At 32.0% G+C, this 20,879-nt stretch overlaps 2 protein-coding genes across 2 annotated transcripts; both read right to left on the reverse strand.

Annotated features, from left to right (window-relative positions):
* Window positions 1–7,879: 7,879 nt before the first annotated feature.
* Window positions 7,880–8,623, reverse strand: LOC120076029 (putative calcium-binding protein CML44). Its single transcript, XM_039029814.2, has one exon. The coding sequence runs from the start codon at window positions 8,586–8,588 to the stop codon at window positions 8,076–8,078; it is 513 nt and encodes a 170-aa protein (XP_038885742.1). The 5' UTR covers window positions 8,589–8,623; the 3' UTR covers window positions 7,880–8,075.
* A 1,531-nt stretch (window positions 8,624–10,154) lies between these two features.
* Window positions 10,155–20,661, reverse strand: USP (UDP-sugar pyrophosphorylase). Its single transcript, XM_039029318.2, has 17 exons — window positions 20,233–20,661; window positions 20,043–20,147; window positions 19,332–19,448; window positions 18,551–18,691; window positions 18,351–18,447; window positions 17,503–17,630; window positions 17,345–17,416; window positions 15,925–15,989; window positions 14,905–14,965; window positions 14,702–14,819; window positions 13,863–13,987; window positions 13,277–13,353; window positions 12,498–12,603; window positions 12,245–12,304; window positions 11,876–11,956; window positions 10,924–11,163; window positions 10,155–10,496 (listed from the first exon to the last, which is right to left on the reverse strand). Exons 1-17 carry the CDS (start codon window positions 20,347–20,349, stop codon window positions 10,362–10,364), a joined length of 1,845 nt encoding a protein of 614 aa, XP_038885246.1. The 5' UTR covers window positions 20,350–20,661; the 3' UTR covers window positions 10,155–10,361.
* Window positions 20,662–20,879: the final 218 nt, after the last annotated feature.

Consider the following 20,879-nt stretch of genomic DNA (forward strand, 5'->3'; position numbering starts at 1 on the left):
CAAAATTAAATGAAATTGGAGAGTTTATAATATTTAGAATTGATTTAAATATTAATTACATGAATAGGATTCATGTTTAAAATTAAGTGTGTGATTAATTTAATATTTGATATTAAATTACTATTTAATTAATTAAATTTGTTTAATTAATAAAAATCAAAATTAATTTTCACTTTTATTTTCAATTTCAGAAATTAAAATATTAGTTTTGATTTTAATTAATTTTGAATTAATTAAAATTAAACATTGAAAATGGAAATTGGAATTGTGAACTTAGGTAGTGGATTTTTCAATAATTTGGTGAAGTAAGGAGGTGTTTCTCATTAATGAATACACCTAGCCCATTATTTTCATGCAATTGAAGTGTCAATGGGACTGTACTTCAGTGCTTGCATGAAGTGGAAGGATAAAAACTCTCTAAATCAGTAAGATGGAAAAAAAAATGCTACTGGAAAATGGTTTTTGCAGCAGGGATTCTTTTCACCTAAAAACCCACTCCAATTACTTCACAGATTCAGCTCAATTGTGAGTTCCACCACTAAATTCAAGGTTAAGAATAGTAGAAAAGATCTCTTGGTGGTTCACTGAAGATTTGGAGCTAAGAATACGTGAGGAGCAACTTAGATCAGAGAGGAATTCTTCAAAGGTATGTGTTTCTTGAAACTATCCTATTACCCTATGACAATGCTTAATTTAATGTCAAAATTAAGGAATTAGAATGCTTAATGATCCTATTTTCTTCCACTACTTGTTGTTGTAATCCAACATCAACTTTACCAAGAACAGGAATGAAGAGAATTTTGTACAACTAGGTTACAACTGGTTACGTACTTCATTTATTAAGTCTTCAAATAAGCTTGAATTGTTATCTCTTTCTTAAGCATTGGTGTACATTTCATTCTCGTTATCTTCTTCATTTACATCGACAATTGGACACTGTAATTCATTTATAATATTCAAAATTTCATTTTCTTCATCTATAACATTCATTTCTATCGTACTTAATCCATCATCATATGTCAGTTGAGATGTGACTCTCATATCCCTTAATCAAGTTGACTGGGCCTCCATGATACCGTTGATGATACGATGGAGAAATTCCATTAATGAATAAATATCATTCAACTCCATCTATTGGCTCCCACATTGCATTCATACATTTTCTGCATGGACATCTTGTTTTTTTCGAGTTATTAACATGAAGTTTTGAAACATCAAGGAATTGGGCTACTCCTTCTACATACTCAGTTGATAACTTATTCCTAATCTTAATCCATTCTTTATCCACTCTTAATAATATATGTGATAAGTTGGACCTGTATGATTTAGACAATTAGTTATATTAGAACATATAGTTTTAATTTCTTAGTATAAATTTTTTGTTAGAAGAGTAGTTTTCTTTAAGAACAATATTCAACTACAAATAATAAATCTAAGTTAAAATATATATTAAGATTTTTAATTTCATTTCATTTATTTCTTGTTTATGTTTCTTTTTGGGTGAATTTCTCCAATCATCCTTCAAAATAAACTTTTCTTTCAATGGTCTCTTTCTTTTATTACAAGGGATTGCCCTTCCCATATGGGGTTGTGTTTTCTTTCCTATTTTTCTTTTGTTCTTATCATTTGAATTCTGGTTTTTATATCCAAAGTCATTGATTTAAATTTTAAAATGAAGTTAAGTGGAGCTACAATTTCAAATACAAAGCCATTATCACATGTGGCAAGTAAGAACTTAAACAAAAGCTGAAGTACTAAAATAGATAATAACAAAAAAAATTATGGAAAAAATCACACGCAATAATTGAACTCATAAGAATCAAAACCGAAGATAAATGGAACTAAAATAATTTGAAAAGACATAGGGTTGGTTCATTTGATTTTTTTCTTAAAGAGAAGAAGGCAATAATCATCTTAACTCTTCTCTGAATTGTGTCATAATTTGAAAAGGGTAGCTTTGAATGAAGAGAGATGGACTGGCTCAGTCCCTATAAAACTAAAACTAAAGAGAATATAAGACTTTTGTTCTTAAATAGGATAGACATGAACCTCTTAATATAAAAAATAAAAAATAAAAAAATAAAAATAACAGAGAGAGAATGCTTTTCTTTTTTTTTCTCTCTCTTTTGGTTCTTCCAATTTTTCACCCTTAGGACAAAAAAATATCATAAACACAATTCAAAGTTAGGTTTCAAGAGTAAACAACCTAAGAAACACCTTTTATTTTTTAAATAAATGTGTTTATTAAACCATTCTTAGGTTGGAAATTCATTTTTAAAAGCTTTACATGAACTGTGGTAGCTTTTTTAAAAAATGAAAAAATTTTAAAAAAATTAAAAAAAAAAAAATTGTCTTGATTTGAGTTTTGAAACTTGGCTAAGACTTCATCCCGGAGTATATAGTTGATGGAATATGAATAGCTAAGATTAACTAATGCCTTTTCTTTCTATTGCTTTTTAGCAGATGTAGGCGACAAAAAAGGGAGCTTGGTTGAAGTGGAATAATCTTCCGGTCTAGTGAGCGTATATGCCTCCTTCGCCTCCGGCTGCTAAGAAGTATAAAACAAGTTAAAGAAATCAATAGCAACAACATTCTTTTTTGTACGCAACTGATACTTTTTCTTTCATTCTCAATGAAATTTTGGGTTTATATAAAATAATAAAAATATTATTATTATTGTTGTTGTCGTCGTCGTCGTCGTCGTTGTTGTTATTATTAATAAACATAGAAAATAGTAGGACGGAGAAGACAAATAAAGAGAAACAGAGAACCATTAATAGGAGGAATCACAACATCAAATATCTTCATGCCTCAAGTCTCAAGGGAAAAAAAAATATGTTTGAAATTTCAGGTTCTAAATTAGGGGGCAGTGGTAACCCTGATAATCCTCCAATACAATATTCATTCATAAACCATAAACTATCCCATAATTGAATTAAGTGATTTGGGAGAAATTTACACAACTTCTATATAATGAACTTCGAAAGATCATGAAGCATTAAAATGCTCGTCTACATTTTATGTTAGCAATTGCAGGAGATATTCTATGATAGTGTAAGAAGGAAAAAAGAAAGAGCAAATCTCTTTAGTCCTAGACTTTCAGTATTAAACGTCTATTATAATTCAAAACTATTGTGGTCGTTTACATTATTCAACTACATAATATCCACCCGCGTAATACTAAATGGCAGCCAATTTTAACTGCAATACATTCCCACATTAATATACATGTTCAAGTCATATTATCATGTGCAAAATAAGTCATGGCAAGAATCAAAATAGTTGTTTTCTAGAAAATTGAAAGATTAACATAAACATTTTGAAACTTTGGAACCAAAGTGAAACTAACCAAAAAGTAAGTTTTAGAGGATATTTGTATAAAATCTAACGGCTAATTAATATAACCATTTTGAAGTAAACAAAAGAGACCTACCAGCAAAAAAATAACCAAAATGGTATTTGTAAGTTTTAGACCTCCAAAATGGAACTAACCATCAAACAATTTTGTAGAGCTCTTCGATCAAACAAAACTATTTTGAAGCAAGATTTTACATTAGATCCTCCAAAATGGAATTAACCAAAATGGAACCAAACTTATAAAATGTTTAGTGCGTATTTGTATAATTAAGGTAAAAAAAAAAAAAAAGAAAGAAAAAAACCTAAAATGAAGAAACACCCCACAAACAGATCTAATGGCTATAAAAATTAAAATTTAAATGCTTGCATGCGTAATTTTAAGGCATATTAGATTTTAGGCATGGTCTCTAAGTAAGCAACAAGCTATAAAAATTAAAATTTCAACAGCCTATAAATTTTTTTGTCAAGAAATTAACTTACCATGGCCTCTCTGGCAAGGATGGTGTGGGCTAGCCTCTCCGACAAAGATACCATGGGGTGGGCTCTCTGGACGATTGTTGAAAAAAAAAAAAAGAAAAGAAAAAAGAAAGAAAGAAACAGGGGGAGAGAAAGGAATACTCGGGCGGTGACTACTGAAAAAGGAGGAGAGAAAAGATGAGGGTTTTAATTGACCCTCTCCCGATGCTTTTAAAATCGTCGGACTAAGTATGTTATCCCAACAGCAATTTGAACCATTGTCAGGATAACTTTAATCAAATTTCTGAAACCTTTTGTTTAAATTCACCCTCTCCCGACGCTCGCAAAACCATCGGGCTAAGTACAATATCCTGAAGGTGGTTCAAACTACTGTCGGGATAACTCTAATAAAAATTTTCCAACCTTATTTTTAAATTGACCATCTCCCGACAATTGCAAAACCGCTGGGCTAAGTACATTCTCTCTATGGTAGTTTGAACAACTGTCGCGAGAACTTTAATAAAATTTCTAAAACCTTTTTCTTTTAAATTCACCCTATCCCGATGCTCACAAAACCGTCGGGCTAAGTACATTATCCCGACAGTGGTTCAAAATACCGTCAAGATAACTCTAATAAAACTTTTCCAACCTTTTTCTTAAATTGACCTTCTTCCAACGATTGTAAAATCATCAGGCTAAGTACGTTCTCTGGACAGTAGCTTGAACCATTGCCAAGAGAACTTTAATAAAATCTTCCCAACCTTTTTTTTAAACTCGTTGCCTCGTCTATACCGTCGGGATACGCACTATCTCTTGACACTGCAATCTTAGCGTCGGGAGAAGCCAACAAATCTTTTTATTAATGTGGTTTATGTCGAAGAGAATGACATTGGGAGAGCCGATTTCGCCCGATGCAATTCAAATTTTTGTCAGGAGATTATCTTTTTCCTAACACCACACAAAAGCATTAGGAAAAATCGACTCTCCCGACTCGTTTTTTGGCATCGGGAAAAGTTTCGTCGGAAAAAACTAAAATTCTTGTAGTGTATATTTATATATTATATTATATTTATTTTATTATATATTATTACTAATTATATTTTCTCCATATCCGTGTTCTCATTGTGCGCTATTTTGCTCCTCAAATTCATAACACATTATTAGCATGAGCTCCTATCGTTTTCCTCGTTAAAGGTAGGTTTCAAAGATATGTCAATTTTTCCCTCTTCGTTATAATTAATAAATTTAACATTATTTTATATATTTAATATCTATTAAATTTCTAATGTAAATATAATATTTTATGATAATACTGTCATGAAAAATCTTACAAAAATCTGACTATACTATACTCAAATCAATATAGATATGAAGTTCATTGAACTAATCATATTTTATTATTCATTATTAATATGTTTTATTAGTTCTAGATTTTTTGGAAAGAAATCTAGTATTATAGTAATACATATTACTCTCCTTCATTATATGACAAGTCATTAAATGATTTATTAATTTACTGATAGACCTACCTAATTCTTAAAATACTACGTTTATGACAAATAATTAATAAAGATAGTATCGTAGTACTAGAAAAAATTTTGAACTTTTTCGGATCGGCTTCCGAGAACAATCATATGTCTTGACTTGCCAACTTGTAAGATGATAAATTTTTTACCATACCTCAAATTTCCTAGAAGTTTCGAATAATAATAATAATAATAATAATAATAATAATAATTACTAACTATTATTGCATTGAATCTGGGGTGTGTTTGGCACGCGAAATAAAATTGACATCTTAAACCGGTGATCATCTTGACGTCAGCATTCTAAATTCATTATTTAAAATTTTTTATTTCCTCATTGTTTCTAAAAGAAATTTTCTGGGCTGTTTTTAAATAAAAAAATGTTGAAAAATATTTTGAAATATAGTAAAATTTTATTGTAGTAGTGATAAATAGTCAATATATTATCTATTACTAATGAGATAATAATATTTTATTATATTTATATATATTTTTAGCAATTTTATCATTTAAATTATCTAAATTTTGTTATATAATTAATTTATCTCTATATAATTAAAATCACATTTGTTAACAATTTGTTTTTATTTTCTATTTTGAAAATTATAATAGTTTCTTTATAAATTACATGTCTTAGAAACACATTACCATTCTAAATTAAATTTCAAAAACAAAATAAAGTTTTTCAAAACTATTTTTTTAGTTTTCAAATTTTAGGGGGTGTTTGGCCCATTGACTTTATAAGTAGTTGATAAAAAAACATTATTATAGTTTACATATTTGTCGAAAAATTTTATCTTTCTTTTTTTTTCTCCTTTGCACATTTATCAATGAACTTCAACCTACAATTATGCACCTCAAACACAGACTTCTTAATCGTACGTATTATCTTCATATTTCATAACTCAACTCAATACCTCAAATACTCCATTAATTTATAAAAATTAGGATACTCCTCTATATTCCACTGATAACTTATTCTTTAGTTTGATTCATTCTTTATTCATCATTAAAAGTAAATCTTTTCTAACCAACTTGTAATCCAAAACAATAACCTGTATTAATTAAAATGTCAAAAGTTCATATCATCACATCCAAATTGTTTACCAAACATATATTCTATGAAATGTAAGAAGAAACAAAATGTTGATCAACTTTAATCTCTAAGAATAAGAATGTGATCATATATAAGCATAATAGGAAAACCTAACCAAACTAAATGTGTAAATATCCAAATATTTCAGTTCAATGATTAAGCTTATTTGTTATTAAACTCCAAAGCTAGTTAAATAAGAAAGCTATGTGCTAGTACTGGATTATAAAGTTATCAAATTTATTTGAAAGGGAAAAAAAAGATCAAGAAGAAGAAATTATAGTGGGTTATTGCAGCACCTCAAACTTCTATCTTGAACACATAAAATTTCAAATCCTATCACAAAATTCTGGTCTAGTAGCTATATGACAGAGAAAATATTGTCACTAATTTGGTTATTAATATATACTACCATATGTGATTTTATGGTGGCATAATTATATCATCTATCTATAGCAATCTTCACCTCATTATATATTCTTTTCTTTCTCAATGGTAAAAAACTTATATCTTAAAAAACAAGAGGACAAAAAGCATAATTAATAATTAAGACAATTTATTAGAGAATAAAGGACAAAGACTACTCATTAATCTTGGAGGCCCTTTAAATTAATTAACAACAAATCAACAATGAAACTAAATAAAAAAAAAAAAAAAGGCGAAAGAAGACATTACCGATGACAGCGGAGCTAATCAAATGGGCGATGGAACTAGTCGATGATCTCTCTCTCAACAACGGTAGTGAAGGACGATCTCTCTTTCTCAACAATGGCGGCGGCAGACGACCTCTTGGCGGCTAACAAACGGACTCTCGACAGTGAACGGACGAACTCTCTTTCTCAATTTCGCCTAGGATTTGGGATTTGGGGAAGAAGAATGCAGATGATCTACCTTCTGCATGATCTGAGTTTTTATACCAAATCTCCCGACAACCCTTGATAGTCGTCAAAAGATCCGGGAGTTATAACTCTCGATGGGAAACGTCCCACCACCGGGAGATAGTTCCAATCTCTTGACGACTAGTATACGTCGTCGGGAGTTGTTTCTAACTCCTAACAAATCTCTTACGTCGTCTTGAGAGACGACGTCTCCCGACGATGGATCTTCTGATGGCGGTTTTAGGCACCAGGAGTGCCTCTTTTTCTTGTAGTGTTAGTTTTTCTAATGTTTTCAAGACCAAAGAGTTATGACAAAACTTAACTTGAATTTTTGAGAACATTCCAAAACAAATGAATCAAGTAGTTTACAACTTATAAAATTAGCTTTTAAAAATAGAAAATAAAAAGTTTGATAGTTATCAAAGGAGACTTTCAAAATTTTATTACAATTCAATACATTTTCAAATAAAATCATATATATATATATATATATATAGATAAAATAATAATACAAATGGTTAGAGAAAGATGAGAAAAAAAGAAAGTGTGTATATATAAGACCACAATCATTGATCCTAAACAAAAGTTCAAGTTTTCATATTTCTTAAAAGATGATTACATAAACTCCATGACCAAAATTTTTAATCTTGAAGCCACCCACATGCTTCTCAAGTTGGACTTGTAAATAACAGATAAAACTCATATACTTGACAATAATAACAAAGGGGCCTTTTTTTTTTTTTTTTTAACTCTCTAAATGAAGAACTATGTTGTAAGCAACATCATGTTCTTAAACTCCTCAAAATCCAGCTTCCCATCCAAATTGGTGTCATAAGCTCGGATCATGCTTCTACAATAATCGATGTCATTTCTATTAGCGTCCCAAAGCTCGAGCCTCGACAACACATTTTCGAGCTCGTCGCAAGAAATGAAGCCATCGCCATTCATGTCAAATACTTTGAAAGCCATATATACAATCTCCATTTCTTCCTCATGATCATCTTGCAAACAGCCCACACCCCCCTTGCACTCACCTTTGTTTTGCTTCGATATCGACTCATAAAAGAACAAGAACTCATTGAAGTCGAGGCTCGGTTTCTCTAGAAATGATTCCAACTCCTCCATGGTTAATTGGATGCCAATCCTATCGAAGAGCCACTTGAGCTCCTGAAGGCAAATGAGGCCATCGCCGTTCTTGTCTAGCTTGTTGAAGATCCTGTGCAAGTCGTTGAAGCTAATTGAAGACATGGTTTTTTGTTCTTGGCTAATTGAAGACATGTGTGGAATTATTGTTGTCGATGAATTTATGATAAATTAGCCGCCTGCTGCAGCTTTTATAGGTAAAGGTGAGAGGAGAATTTTGAAATTAAATATTGGGAGAAATTTGCTGGAAGTTTCTACTTTCGTTTTCATGATGAGTACCGTACAAGTCTTAATTCTATTGGAAGTCAATAGTCAGCTCTAATATTGTCCGTTGGATCTAAAATTTAATTGAAAAAATAATAGGAATTGAGAAGATTGTTTTCGTTAACATTTTGTAGAAAAATTGGAGATATTTTGATCGGACTTTGACAAATGACAACTTCTAGAACTGACCCCTCTTTGTATTTTCATTGGCCCGATTCCATTCATCTCGGAATGAATCAGATTTGGTCGGATAATAGGACAGATTTAATTGTTTTTTTCTATATTAAATTTCATGGACGGGCAATGAGAAGGAAGGACTGAGTTTTTTAGTTAGTTAGCTCGTTACCACATTTTATACATATCATATTAAAGATGATCATATCTATCATAGTCTTAATATGATATTCACATTTTCATATCATATTAAAGATGATCATGTCTCATGAATATTGTAGTGGAGTGGAGAAAAATGATCACGATACACATGACAATCACAATAGGGTTACAATAGATATGATCATCTCTAATGTGATATGTAAAATACGATAGTGTGCTTTGTTGTAAGTAGAAAGTTAAATTTCATTTGTTGTTTAGGTGAATCTTTAATCATTTAAGGACCTCTGTATAAAAATCTCAAGAAATTGTTCTTAATATTATTTTGCAAATAAAAGCATTTTTTCTAGAATACTTTTGAGAGCGACACAACTAAATGCATCTAAAGAGCAATATTTGGGTACATCCCGATATGTACCTATCTTTATATCAATTTCATCACACAAAAAATATATAATATTTTAAGAAAGATGTTAAATGAATTTCTCATGTGACAAAGTTATGGTTAGACAATTTGATAGGATACACAAAAATGAATATAACGAGATGCTCCTAAATATTATTCCTCTTAATAATATTTTGACATTTGTTAAGAGTTTTGAAAACTATTTTTGGATGTCTAATCAAACATTCTCAAAAAATATCATTCCCAAACTCACTCTAGTTGAGAATCAATTCATAAGTTAGGCACGCAACATATGGTTACCCGTAATTTAGTTGGAGCTGCAACAGCCACAAGCCGTCTTTTCTTTTCCTAATGATCACAAAGAGTTATATACAACATGAAACTAAATCTGTACTAGGTTCAACTAATTCAAAAAGATGAAAGGCCTCATCTTCCAGGAAGTTTCCTAGAGTCAATGAAAAGATATAGTTATTTTTTTTCTATTCTAAGATAGCATTTGGCCAGAAGAATATAATTGTGGTGGAAATTAAGAAGCCGGTTTTGAGAATGAATACAGGCCAAAACTTGGAAAAAGTAATGCTATTTTTGAGGTGGGGTTACAGGCTTACCTCTTTATAGACATGAAGAGTCATGAGTCTAAGTTTCAATTATGTCACGGTATTGGAAGGTATATAAGGTAAAGAGAAGCATCATAGAAATTTCATTCTCCATCTCAAAATATTATTATTGCTCAACCAAATTATTTGAGACCAACTTAACATACATATTTATTATAGAATCAAAAATGTTACAAATTTTCTTTTCCTAAGGTAAGGAAAACAAATTATTTCACAGCAAAAACTGGTCCAACAAACGCCACGAATAAGAACTTCACCTTCAAGGTATTGCAGGCTGAAGTTCAAGTCTCAGTTTCTTTCTTCCTGCTCGATTTTGTTGATTCTGAAGCCCCTAATCCTTATTTCCTCTGGCACTGAAGTATCTTTATAATCAACGGGTTCGAGTGTCCAACCCTTGTTTTGCACTGAACCCTCCACTTTTACCTGCCAAAATGGATACAGGAATAGCTCTGTTTAACTAGTTTTTTGTTTTTGTTAAGATAATAATTGCTAGATGATGTGAAAGGTCAACGTCAATCAACAAACTACAGATTGGAAGACTATTATTTGAAACATTAAAGTCTACACATGCTCATGGAAACTAATATTTATACTTGATGGAATAGAGCAAAGAGTTAAACAGGATGCGGAAATTCTAAGCACATGGAGTTAGAAATAGTGCACCAAAAGAGATAAATACGCTTTCAAGCTTGATGGTGATGACGAAACGAAAAGTCTTTGAAATTGTAGGTGCTAGAGAAAACTTCTATAATTGTGGGCAGATCTTACCATGAAGGGGAAAATGAAAATAACTCAAGTTTGTTCGTAATTACTAGAACTTTGAATTTAATTAAAATTGCTCTCAGCATACCTCAGCATCTTCAGCTGTATTCACAATAAGAGTTCCATCCAAGGAGAGATCTTTTAGATAAACGTTTTTCCCCTTGATAACCATGGTAGAACGCTGAGAAATGGAGCAATTTCCACTAACTCTGCTCTTTATCTCTGAAAAGGTCAAACCCCATTTCGGTTTCCATGTGATGCGAGGCCAGACTTCAACCTCTTGGCCATTGAACACTTGTTCAACTGGATCGGCTACTTGAACTCCTGCCTGGCAAGATGGAAAAGGAGGCTTAAAATTAAGATACCAAGGAGAGAGTTACATGCTTCATCTTTCTTAGAAGCTACCAGCAACTAATGCTTATATGACATCACTGCTAATACTTTTTTCATGCACCATTTGATTTCTTAGAGATAAGAGCCTTTATGTAACATGGAAGACCAATTTTTAGTTACCACAGCTATCATACAGTGAAATAAAATAAATCAAGTACTCTAGCTGAGAACAGATATTTCTGCAGAAAGACAAAGGAATTAACACACTTCACCATAGAAGAGCAGTTCCAGGACACATATTACAAGATTATTCGAGCCAGAAGAACCATCCCATCCAAAACAAAAGATCAATGTATATCAAAAGTTGAGACGAGAGGGAAGAGTTAAAAAAAAAAAAAAAAAACCAACTTGTAAAATAAAGGAACCAACTAGAACTTAAAGAACCTAACGACTGCAGTGCAGAAAAAAATGATTTTTCCAGAAAAAACATAGCAGGGCATTTTCCCTGGGTTTGTTAAATTAAAAGAGTGAACTTTCTCATTTTTCAAAATGGACTTCATATTAGGCTGTAATTATGGCCATCTTCTATAGGACTCTAAAATCTATTGCCTTGGTAATTTAAAAAAACAAAAAAACAAAAAGATTGTACTCTTCATGCAGTTCCTCATTTTCTTTAGAGAGAGAGAGAGAGAGCTGTCAGATGATACCTTTCTGAGAATAAGGCTATTTGCACGGTAGATGGCCATTTCCCCTGAAGTAGCACTGTGATAAGGGTTTCCCTTCGGTACCTACACAAAACAAAATCCACAATTCTGAATGATAAGAAAGCCTACACAAAGATATATAGAATATACATATTCAAAGTTCAAATCAATGAAGAACAATTATATAAAGGTCTTGAAAAAAAGATATAGATATCAAGGATTCATTTTCGGGTTAAAATGTCTTGAGATTGCAAAACCAAGAAGAAAATGGAAGAGGGAAACATGATTAAATGTGTTATAAATTTGTTCCCGATATCCATAAACAATTTGCTAATTGGTGTAATAAATTGGGCTATTGGGTTTCAACTTTACCTTAGCAGCATCTTCGGGGTTATTCTTCACTGGAGCATAAGCAAGCCAGGTATCCATCACCTGAAAAAGTGGAACACAGAAAGCTTAAATACAAAAATGAGTAGGGATTTAGTGAGAAGGATTATTTCATCAATTAAAGAATTAAGAAAAATTCTACCGGACTCAAGGAAGAAATAATTAAAAGAATCAGATAGTCAAGTTGCTCTTTACATTTTCGAAAATCTGCATTACTTCCTAAGAGAAGAAAAATTACCGTAAATCCAATTCTAGCTGATGGAGGTAATGTCTTTGGATAATCTTGCATCATACACTCCAATCGGGTTGAGGACTTGAAAGAAGTCTTGCTAGCATCTTTATATCTGAAATTTTGTTTAAGATGAATTCTTTCAGCTACCATGAGCATGTTAAAAAATATGAAAGTGTTTAATTTTCAATGTATTTACAGGATTCAAAAGCTAAGAAAGTTCTTATTAATTTTTCATAAATGCAGGACATTCTAAAAACAGGAGTTTTTTTTTTTTTTTTTTTTTCAAATTGAAAATATATTTTATTCAACACCTTTTAATAAATAGCATTGAACCAAGTAAAGGGGTATTCCTATCAAACTTTGAACCTGGAGGGTCCACTGTCAAAGCAGTTCCAAAGCAACAAAGTTGAATTCTAAGAAAATCTCTTGCACAGATTTTATTATTGGGAGATTCTAAATAAGCTAATATTAAGTAACTATACAGCAAGTTACTTCCGTTACAGAATGGAGATCACAATTTTATGAGGCCAATGAAGAATACACCAAAAGAAATAGAGAGATAAATTGAAAAGGATGGTTAACTTATCCCACTGGGTAAGAATACAGACTATTTCAATGAACTTAACCCGGAATCCTTCTCAAATACGAAAATAAAATAAAATAAAATAAATGAATTTTTCCAATGGGTAATGTCAGAAACAATGGATAAGAAAACAAGGAAGAGTTTCCCACCAAAAGAAATACAAACTATATCATAACTCCAAAAATAGGGGCAAGAAAAATACTTGGGATTGACAAACTCCTTTATAGCACCTCCTGTTTTGCTCAGCTCCTCAATATAGGGACCAAGTTCTAAAATTAGCTGCAAAAAATATTTTAAAGTGCAAATCATGCATAAGACCAAAGCATAGATCAATCCACAATATAATAACAGCACAAAATCACAGAACAATGATTTCTTCACTTTCTAAGTTCTAACCATGTAACCCAGACATATTGAAAGCATTTTGATAGATTGCACTAAGTTTCAAAGCCGTTAATTGAACCTGTACACTTGCTAGATTGTCTGCCAACTAACTAAACTATTTAACGATTCATGGGAGTCCCGCACCATCCTTAATGTGAAAATTCAACTCTCATATATACCATGACATGAACTAGGGCGATGGAAATTAGATAATTATTAACACTAAAATTCAATCGTCCATAATGATGATGTAGCATCCATCTCTGCTTCCATTTTCACAAGTACCAACACTTGCACAGTGGACGCATACCAATACTTACACAGTGGACACATATGAGAAGAAAAAAAACTGTAAGATATTGTACAAGGGAAAAAGAACTGTTGGATATTTGAGAGAAGATTACTTGGTTTATATTTCCTGGAAAAGGAGAGAAGCCGGTTTCATTATTGACATCACCATCAGGAAATCCAGTTGCTCTAAGCAGTGGATCAAGCTGATTATATTCCACATTGATAACCATAGACCTCCCTAACAAAGGAAAAAAATACAGCTTCATATGTTATCCTTTGGAAGTCAGGATCAAGTACTCATGTACCAGCACGTAAATTTCATCAAATAGAACACTTTCAAGAACCCTAAGGGTAAGAATTACATAACAGCTACCACTATCGTATATGTGAAAGATTAAAAATATGTTCATCGCAATGTTTCTATTTTGATAACACCAATTATCTGTTATGAAATGCATGTTTTGTTGTTTTGACGAGTAGAATGAAACAAAATGCAACCAATAATTGGCATTTGACCCTTGCCCACATGGTGACAATGAATTTATACAACAATTCAAGAGGTAAAGAGACAAGAAGGCCGTAAAAGTTGAGATCCCCATGTTTTATTGGCTACCTCACACTTGCACTATTATCAATTTAGAACACTGTTATCCATGGATTGTAAATCCTTTTTGTTAATTTCATACATCGATGAAATTATTTCTTGTCAATGAAAGTTGTTGCTTCTATCAAAATAAATAAATGAAATTATCTCTTATAAAAAAAATGTGGTTATCCACATTAGACAAAGATTAAAGATCCACTAGAAATTAAAGAAAAATATCAACATGGATTCTTATTTGTGCACGTAGGCTGACTATTACACATTTGAATTCTCATAATATGCAGAGGAATAATAGCTTTCTATGTCTAAGCACAGAAAATCAATATTAACAAGGCATGTTGATAATACCATCAGCGTGTGTAAGACGAGTAATTCCACCAATGGCTTCTTTTGCTTTGCGTGGAACAGCAAGAGAATTAACATGGTACTCTCTTGTAGCACTTACACCCAAAGAAGCTGGAATTGCCTGCATAATCCAAGTAAAAGAGAATGAATTATAATAGCTACAAGTTCAAAGATATTCAAAAGACTTGGATGGTCTAAGGCCAAACCTTGAATAGAAGCCCATTTGTATCTTGGAAAAAGAGAACCCATCTTAAACCAGCATTGTGCCTTAGGAAATCATCCAAACAATAAAACAATGCAATACATAAAGAAGGTTAATAGAAGAAATTTATTTTTATAGGAAACGAGATATGTAGTAAAAAAGTCCAAAACAAGGCCACAAAAGAATAACCTAGGGCCTGGGCAGAGGAAACCCCTCCCAAAAACTAATGAATAAGTGCCTTACAATTGCTTACAATGAGAACTTGAAAAGAATCTTGTAATTACAAAAGAGTTTGAAATGATTTGGAACCCACCAAGACACGAAAGGTTTGAGACCAATACAAAAAGAATCAAAAGGCAACAACTTATCTTAAAAAATTCATTGGTTTCCTTCTCTTGAAAGGTGCCAAATTTTAATAAAAGAAAATCCCATCCAACGTGAATCAATCCTAGCAGAAATACTTCAACTGCTAACACAACATAATTCCAGTTACAGACCTTGATGCCTTTAGCTATAAAGCTCAAATTCATCACTCCAAAGTTCTTTTAATAGAATTCTGCAGCCCAAAGTTCAGATTACTCATCTTCTATTCCCTTCATGGCCAAAAGCCTCTATTTAGTAATGTTTTTATTTAAATAGGAAGTGGATGGTGGATTTCTTTTTCGCAGAGAATTTTTAAACTTAGAAGTCATGGCACTACCAGACAGACATTTTATTAACAAAACTAAGAAAGTATTATCCAGAACAAACATCTCAAAATAATCTCATTTGTAAGTTCAAAACTTCACAAACAAATTTTGTTAACGAAACCCTATAAATATTGTTTACTATTATTCCATCCCCTGTCCTACAGTGGTACTATGTGCTAAGGATCAGCAAGCATAACCAATGTGACCAACCAACTTTATAACTAGAAAGATTATAGCTACACATGAAATGACCATCTAATAATACTAAGAACAAGTTCTAGAGGAAAATTGAGCTCAAGGTCATGAGAAGTATAAGTTAAGACCATATGCCTTACCAATTTTTGAGAAGGCCACTAGAGTACAGAAGTGCATGGACATCCCCGTGGCCATGAGGCTTGGTCTATGAAATGAGAAAGGTTTGAGGGTGAACATAGTATATTATATATTGTAAGAAGGCTAAATATATCATTTGCTTCTTGAAGCAGGCCTATCCCTCTTTTTTCAAAACTATTTCAATTAAAACACTACATCCAAAAACATTGTTGAAATTAAATAACAAAATATTAACTTATATGGGATAAGATATGAGATAATCTAAGATACACGAATAAGGATACGACACAACACAACATGACAACATTTTCCAAAAATTTAGAACACAAGCACAACAAAGACGTGTTTATTAAAATATATACTGTTTAAACTGTTTACCATTTTGGTACTAAAACAAAATTCAAAGTCATAAGTGTGTACATTTATATGCTAAAAAATGAGTGATATTTTTCGATCTCACAACTTATTATATTTTTCATATATTATTATGCATCTATTCTAGTATAGATAACAAGCATTCAAAAAGTGTCTTACAATCATTAGCCTCTTTTCATTATTTCAATTGACATTTTGTTTTAAAAAAAACACACACACATTCAACTAGTGTCTAACACATTTATTGTGCTAATAAATTTCCACTACATGTTCACAAAGTGTAGGTGTGTTGGAAACGGACACGGTAGCCAAACTAAAGTACATAGTAGTAGAACATTTTTTTCTAAGTGTGTTTATCCTTTTTATGTTGAATATTTACCTCACTCCTCTATGATATAATTAAAACCTAAATGGTGCTTGTACTAAAAAAATATTATAAGGAAAATTTTTACAGATAGAAAAAATGTCAAACTATTTACAGAAATAGCAAACAAAACACTGATAGACATTGATAGACTTCTATCAGCATCTATCAAATAGTATTAATGATAGACTTCTATCAGCATCTATCAAATAGTATTAATGACAGACTTCTATCAGTTTCTATCACCGGTAGACACTGATAGACTTCTATCAATCTCTATCAAAGAATATTAAATTTTGCTATTTTGTGTAAATAGTTTCCCTTGTTTTCTATTTTTGAAAACACCCCAGATTTTATATATATAAACTAAATGGTACTATCCCAATTAAAAGGTCAAACAATAAAATATTAAAATGTTATCATAAGGCACTTTACATCTCATCTCACCCGATTAAGAAAAGCGAATTCGCTCGATAAAGTAATCATACGGTACTTGAAATATCATGTCGTTCCATTCTTCAACTTCAATGAAAATATTGAGAAGGGGGTTGGTTAAAATTTTAACATTGGGGATAAAATTGGAAAAAATGGCATATACTTCAAGGACTATTTGACATATATTTAGCATAAACCCCCAGACAGAAAAGAGAGAGAAAGGGAAGGAGAGAGAGCGTAAAGCAAACCTGAATCCTATATTTGTTATGTGGATCAACGGCAAGCCTGGCCTCATTATCATCCAAACAAGCAACTTTTTCCTATGATAAAAAGAAGGTAAATCTTTTTAGAATTGTTATTTTAGAACTGAAATAAACTACTATAACAAACCATATAAAACACTCGCCTGTTTTAAAAGTTTAACTTGTGAGGGTTTCATTCCAAAATAAGAATTTGATTCCAACAGTTCTACTGTACGTGTATGAGTATCATCTGATGTCATTATTACAAAAGGAATCTCTGTTTGACATTCACCTACAAAGTTAAAAAGAAAAGATATTGTCACTTCCCATGCACGGAAAAGTGGCAACTGCCCACTTCAGTGAGACAACAAACTTATGGCAAATCTAACCACAGCTGCAATATTCTGAGCTCTGACAAGCTTCCTAAAACCCAATGAACTAAAGAGACTAAACTTGATAGGATATATGGATATCCCTAGACCAGTGTTCAAATAGAAAATATACCCAAGCTTTCAGAAATGTTCAGTTCCAAGTAGCAGGAAGCACCATCCCAGTCAAAATGACAATGTAGTCCTAAAAAATATACTGCTTTATCATACTCTGTTGTCTTTCAAGTGTTCTTTGTTCACGTGATCCTACATATTAACCTCGCAAGCATGTTTCAAATATGACTGTTCATAGACTTCCAATTCTCTCTGGTCTTGTGCTTACAATCCAGAATTACTTGTTCTTCCATCAGTTAAATATAATTGCTCTAATTTAAGGGCCACTTTCCAGTTATATTTGTTAAGCCACAGCATCAAGCTCAATATGGTTGGCCACTGCTCAGAAATGAGGTGGGTTTGAGAACAAGGCTCGATATCATCCTATTCATAGCCTTTCAAACATGTTAACATGTTGCATGCTTAAGTTCCCCAGGGACTGGAGAGTTAAAAATTACTGGTCATAAACAAAAAATTACAAGATAGAACTTTAGGAATACCCAAATGGCCATAGTATTAGCATGACGAACCTGCAAGTCTATTGCTAGTTTCTTGAAGAGCCAAAACGTATTCAATGTAACTCTGTAAGAAACATGTTCCAGTAGTGGTTTCTGCTGGAAGAGCCACCTGAAATATGTATGTAAATCTTGAAACATAGAACAATGGAAAGATATAGAATATGTCACAAATCGTTGGCTATAGAACTTCCACGTGAAGTTAGACGAATCACCTTAATTCCATTATATCCTAGCCGCTCCCCAAGCCCACCAGCAACAAGAACAAATGCAGCCTTTCGGGCTTCTCTTACACCTCTGTCCTCAAAGCTGGCAAAGCTATCATCGCCAAAAGTCAAAACTTCACCAGTTGGAACCTACAAAGTCATCATCCGAGATCAACAGAAACTTTATTTGTTAACTACAGTCCATTACCAAACACATCACTAAAAGGATGGTGAAAATTGAGGATATTTCGCCATAACAGAAAAAATTGAAAAAATAAAAAATAAAAAATTGCTATCGCAGTAACTTAGGATGCTACAGTTCACTTACTTGTAAATAATTACTTTAGTTAAGTAAACTAATTCTATGAATCAGGATTTCGGGATGCTCAATAGATAATTTAAATTCACACCTCAAAATGATCTATGTTCTTAATTTCTTGACACTAGTATCACCACGGTGATTTATCCAAACTGAATAAAATTTTTATAATTATCTGACCTTTGTAGACTTTGATCTTGTTCATTTCATTTTCAGTGAAAGTAGTTTCACATCCCAGAAAAAATTTACAATAGATAGAGGTTTTATTGCTACAGTGCAATTTAATTCTTAACATACATATCTCATCACTTCCAAATAAAATATAAGAAAAATTTCCCGCTAAACCAAAAGCTTCCTCTACTATTTGTTAACGTCCATTGCCCATTTACAGCAGCAAAGAGAGTGCACTGTTCTCCAGTGGTATAATTTTCTTTTCTTTTTCTTTTTCTTTTTTTTTTTTTTTTTACTTACAGAGGGAGTGAAGCCATCGAATGGGTTCTTTCCTGCTTTGGAATCTGCTAAGAGTCCTCTGGCAGTCTTGATATAGGAGGCCAACCCCCCAGGATAGCTAGAATTAAGCCGAGCAACCTGCAATGAAATATCCAATTAAAGAGCATCCTAGGCACTAGAAAAATCGCTTCAGGATCTTTTCCACCAGAGAAACAGTAGCACAAGAAAATAAAATGAAACAAAAGCAAAACTTAAAACACGGATGAAATTTGTAAAAATTAAACCTTCAAGAAATTAAGGACACTTTTTACTTCAAAAGACAAAAGAATCTCCTTATTTTAGTTCAGTTACTTCCTTTGATATAGCAATAATGATTTATTTCCTTCAATGTAAAGCAAAATAAAATTTCCGTTCAATTTCTATTCACTCTCTCTCTCGCTTCTAATCTCTCTTAAAAATGTATAGTTGAATCGATATAACATTTAATCCTAACCTAAATAGTTCATTTTGATTTACTGATGGCATTGTCCATTAATTCCAAAAAATCAAAAGTGAAGAAACCCACTCATTCCACAACCGTACACCAGGTTCCATAAATAAAGCAATTAATAATAATAATAATAATAATACATTGTAGAGAAAGAAAGAACCAATTGCCCCCTAGAACACGACAACTGAAAAAGAAAAGCGAAAAAAAAAAAATATCAGAAGTCAAAAACAAAAAGGAAAGACCTGGTCGAAGAAAGCCTTCTTTTCATTATCATCAACGCCAGGCTCGGCCCAATGTTCAAAAAGATGACTCTGCCCCATTTCCAACAATATCTTCACCAATTCAATCTGTTCCATTCCATCACCACCAAACAAAATTACACCACAATAACTAAAAAACACCTGATTCACATCAACAAATTAGCACACATACCTGTTCAGGAGATAGAAGGTGGAGATTCTTCCGTAAATTAGGAACAGAGGAAACGAAATCTTCATTGATTCCAAGCTGAGAAAGCTCGAGTGCAGTGGAATCGACAGAGGAAGCCATGTTTTGAGTGCGATCAAATTCAAATCAAGAGAAGGGGGGAGGAAATTGAAGAAGATGAAGAAGAGGTAGGTAGTTGCATAAATAGAAGCGAAATGGAAGGTGAGTTTTGTGGATCTGGAATTTCTCCTCCGGTCGCGGTGAACGGACGCTACGTTGCAGCTGCTAATCGGTCAGTTGTTTTAATGGGTCCCCCTCGTCTTCGAATCCTCGCTGGCAATCTGAAAAAATTAAAAACCTTTTTTTGTTTGTTACTTTACTTTTATTTTATTTTTTTTAATAATATTTTTATTTTTCAGTGACAAAAAGTTAAAACTCGTGAGCGGATATTTTGGAGATGCCCGAATATCTTCTTTTTTTTTTTTTTTTTTTTTTTTTACTGTTTTTCCATTTTTATATTTTTTTAAAAAATAAATTGTAAAAACCACCCCTTAAGTAAGGTGATATTTACAATTATACCCTTAAATTTTTAATTGTTACAATTGTGGTTCAATTTCTACCATTATTATAAGTTTGAGGTTTCAATTTTAATA

This window comes from Benincasa hispida, chromosome 4 (genome assembly GCF_027475165.1).
Source record: "Benincasa hispida cultivar pf3 chromosome 4, pf3_genome.v1.1, whole genome shotgun sequence".
NCBI lineage: Eukaryota > Viridiplantae > Streptophyta > Magnoliopsida > Cucurbitales > Cucurbitaceae > Benincasa > Benincasa hispida.

Bases quoted from the DNA above. Each gene is read 5' to 3' on its own strand.
- LOC120076029 (XM_039029814.2), bottom strand. From the start codon at position 8,588: ATGTCTTCAATTAGCCAAGAACAAAAAACCATGTCTTCAATTAGCTTC.
- USP (XM_039029318.2), bottom strand. From the start codon at position 20,349: ATGGCTTCCTCTGTCGATTCCACTGCACTCGAGCTTTCTCAGCTTGGA. The intron at 18,692-19,331 runs GTAAGTAAAAAA...ATGACTTTGTAG, and splicing joins TCGATGGCTTCACTCCCTCT to GTTCCAACTGGTGAAGTTTT. The intron at 14,820-14,904 runs GTTTGGCCTTAG...TGGATTATGCAG, and splicing joins CAAATGGGCTTCTATTCAAG to GCAATTCCAGCTTCTTTGGG.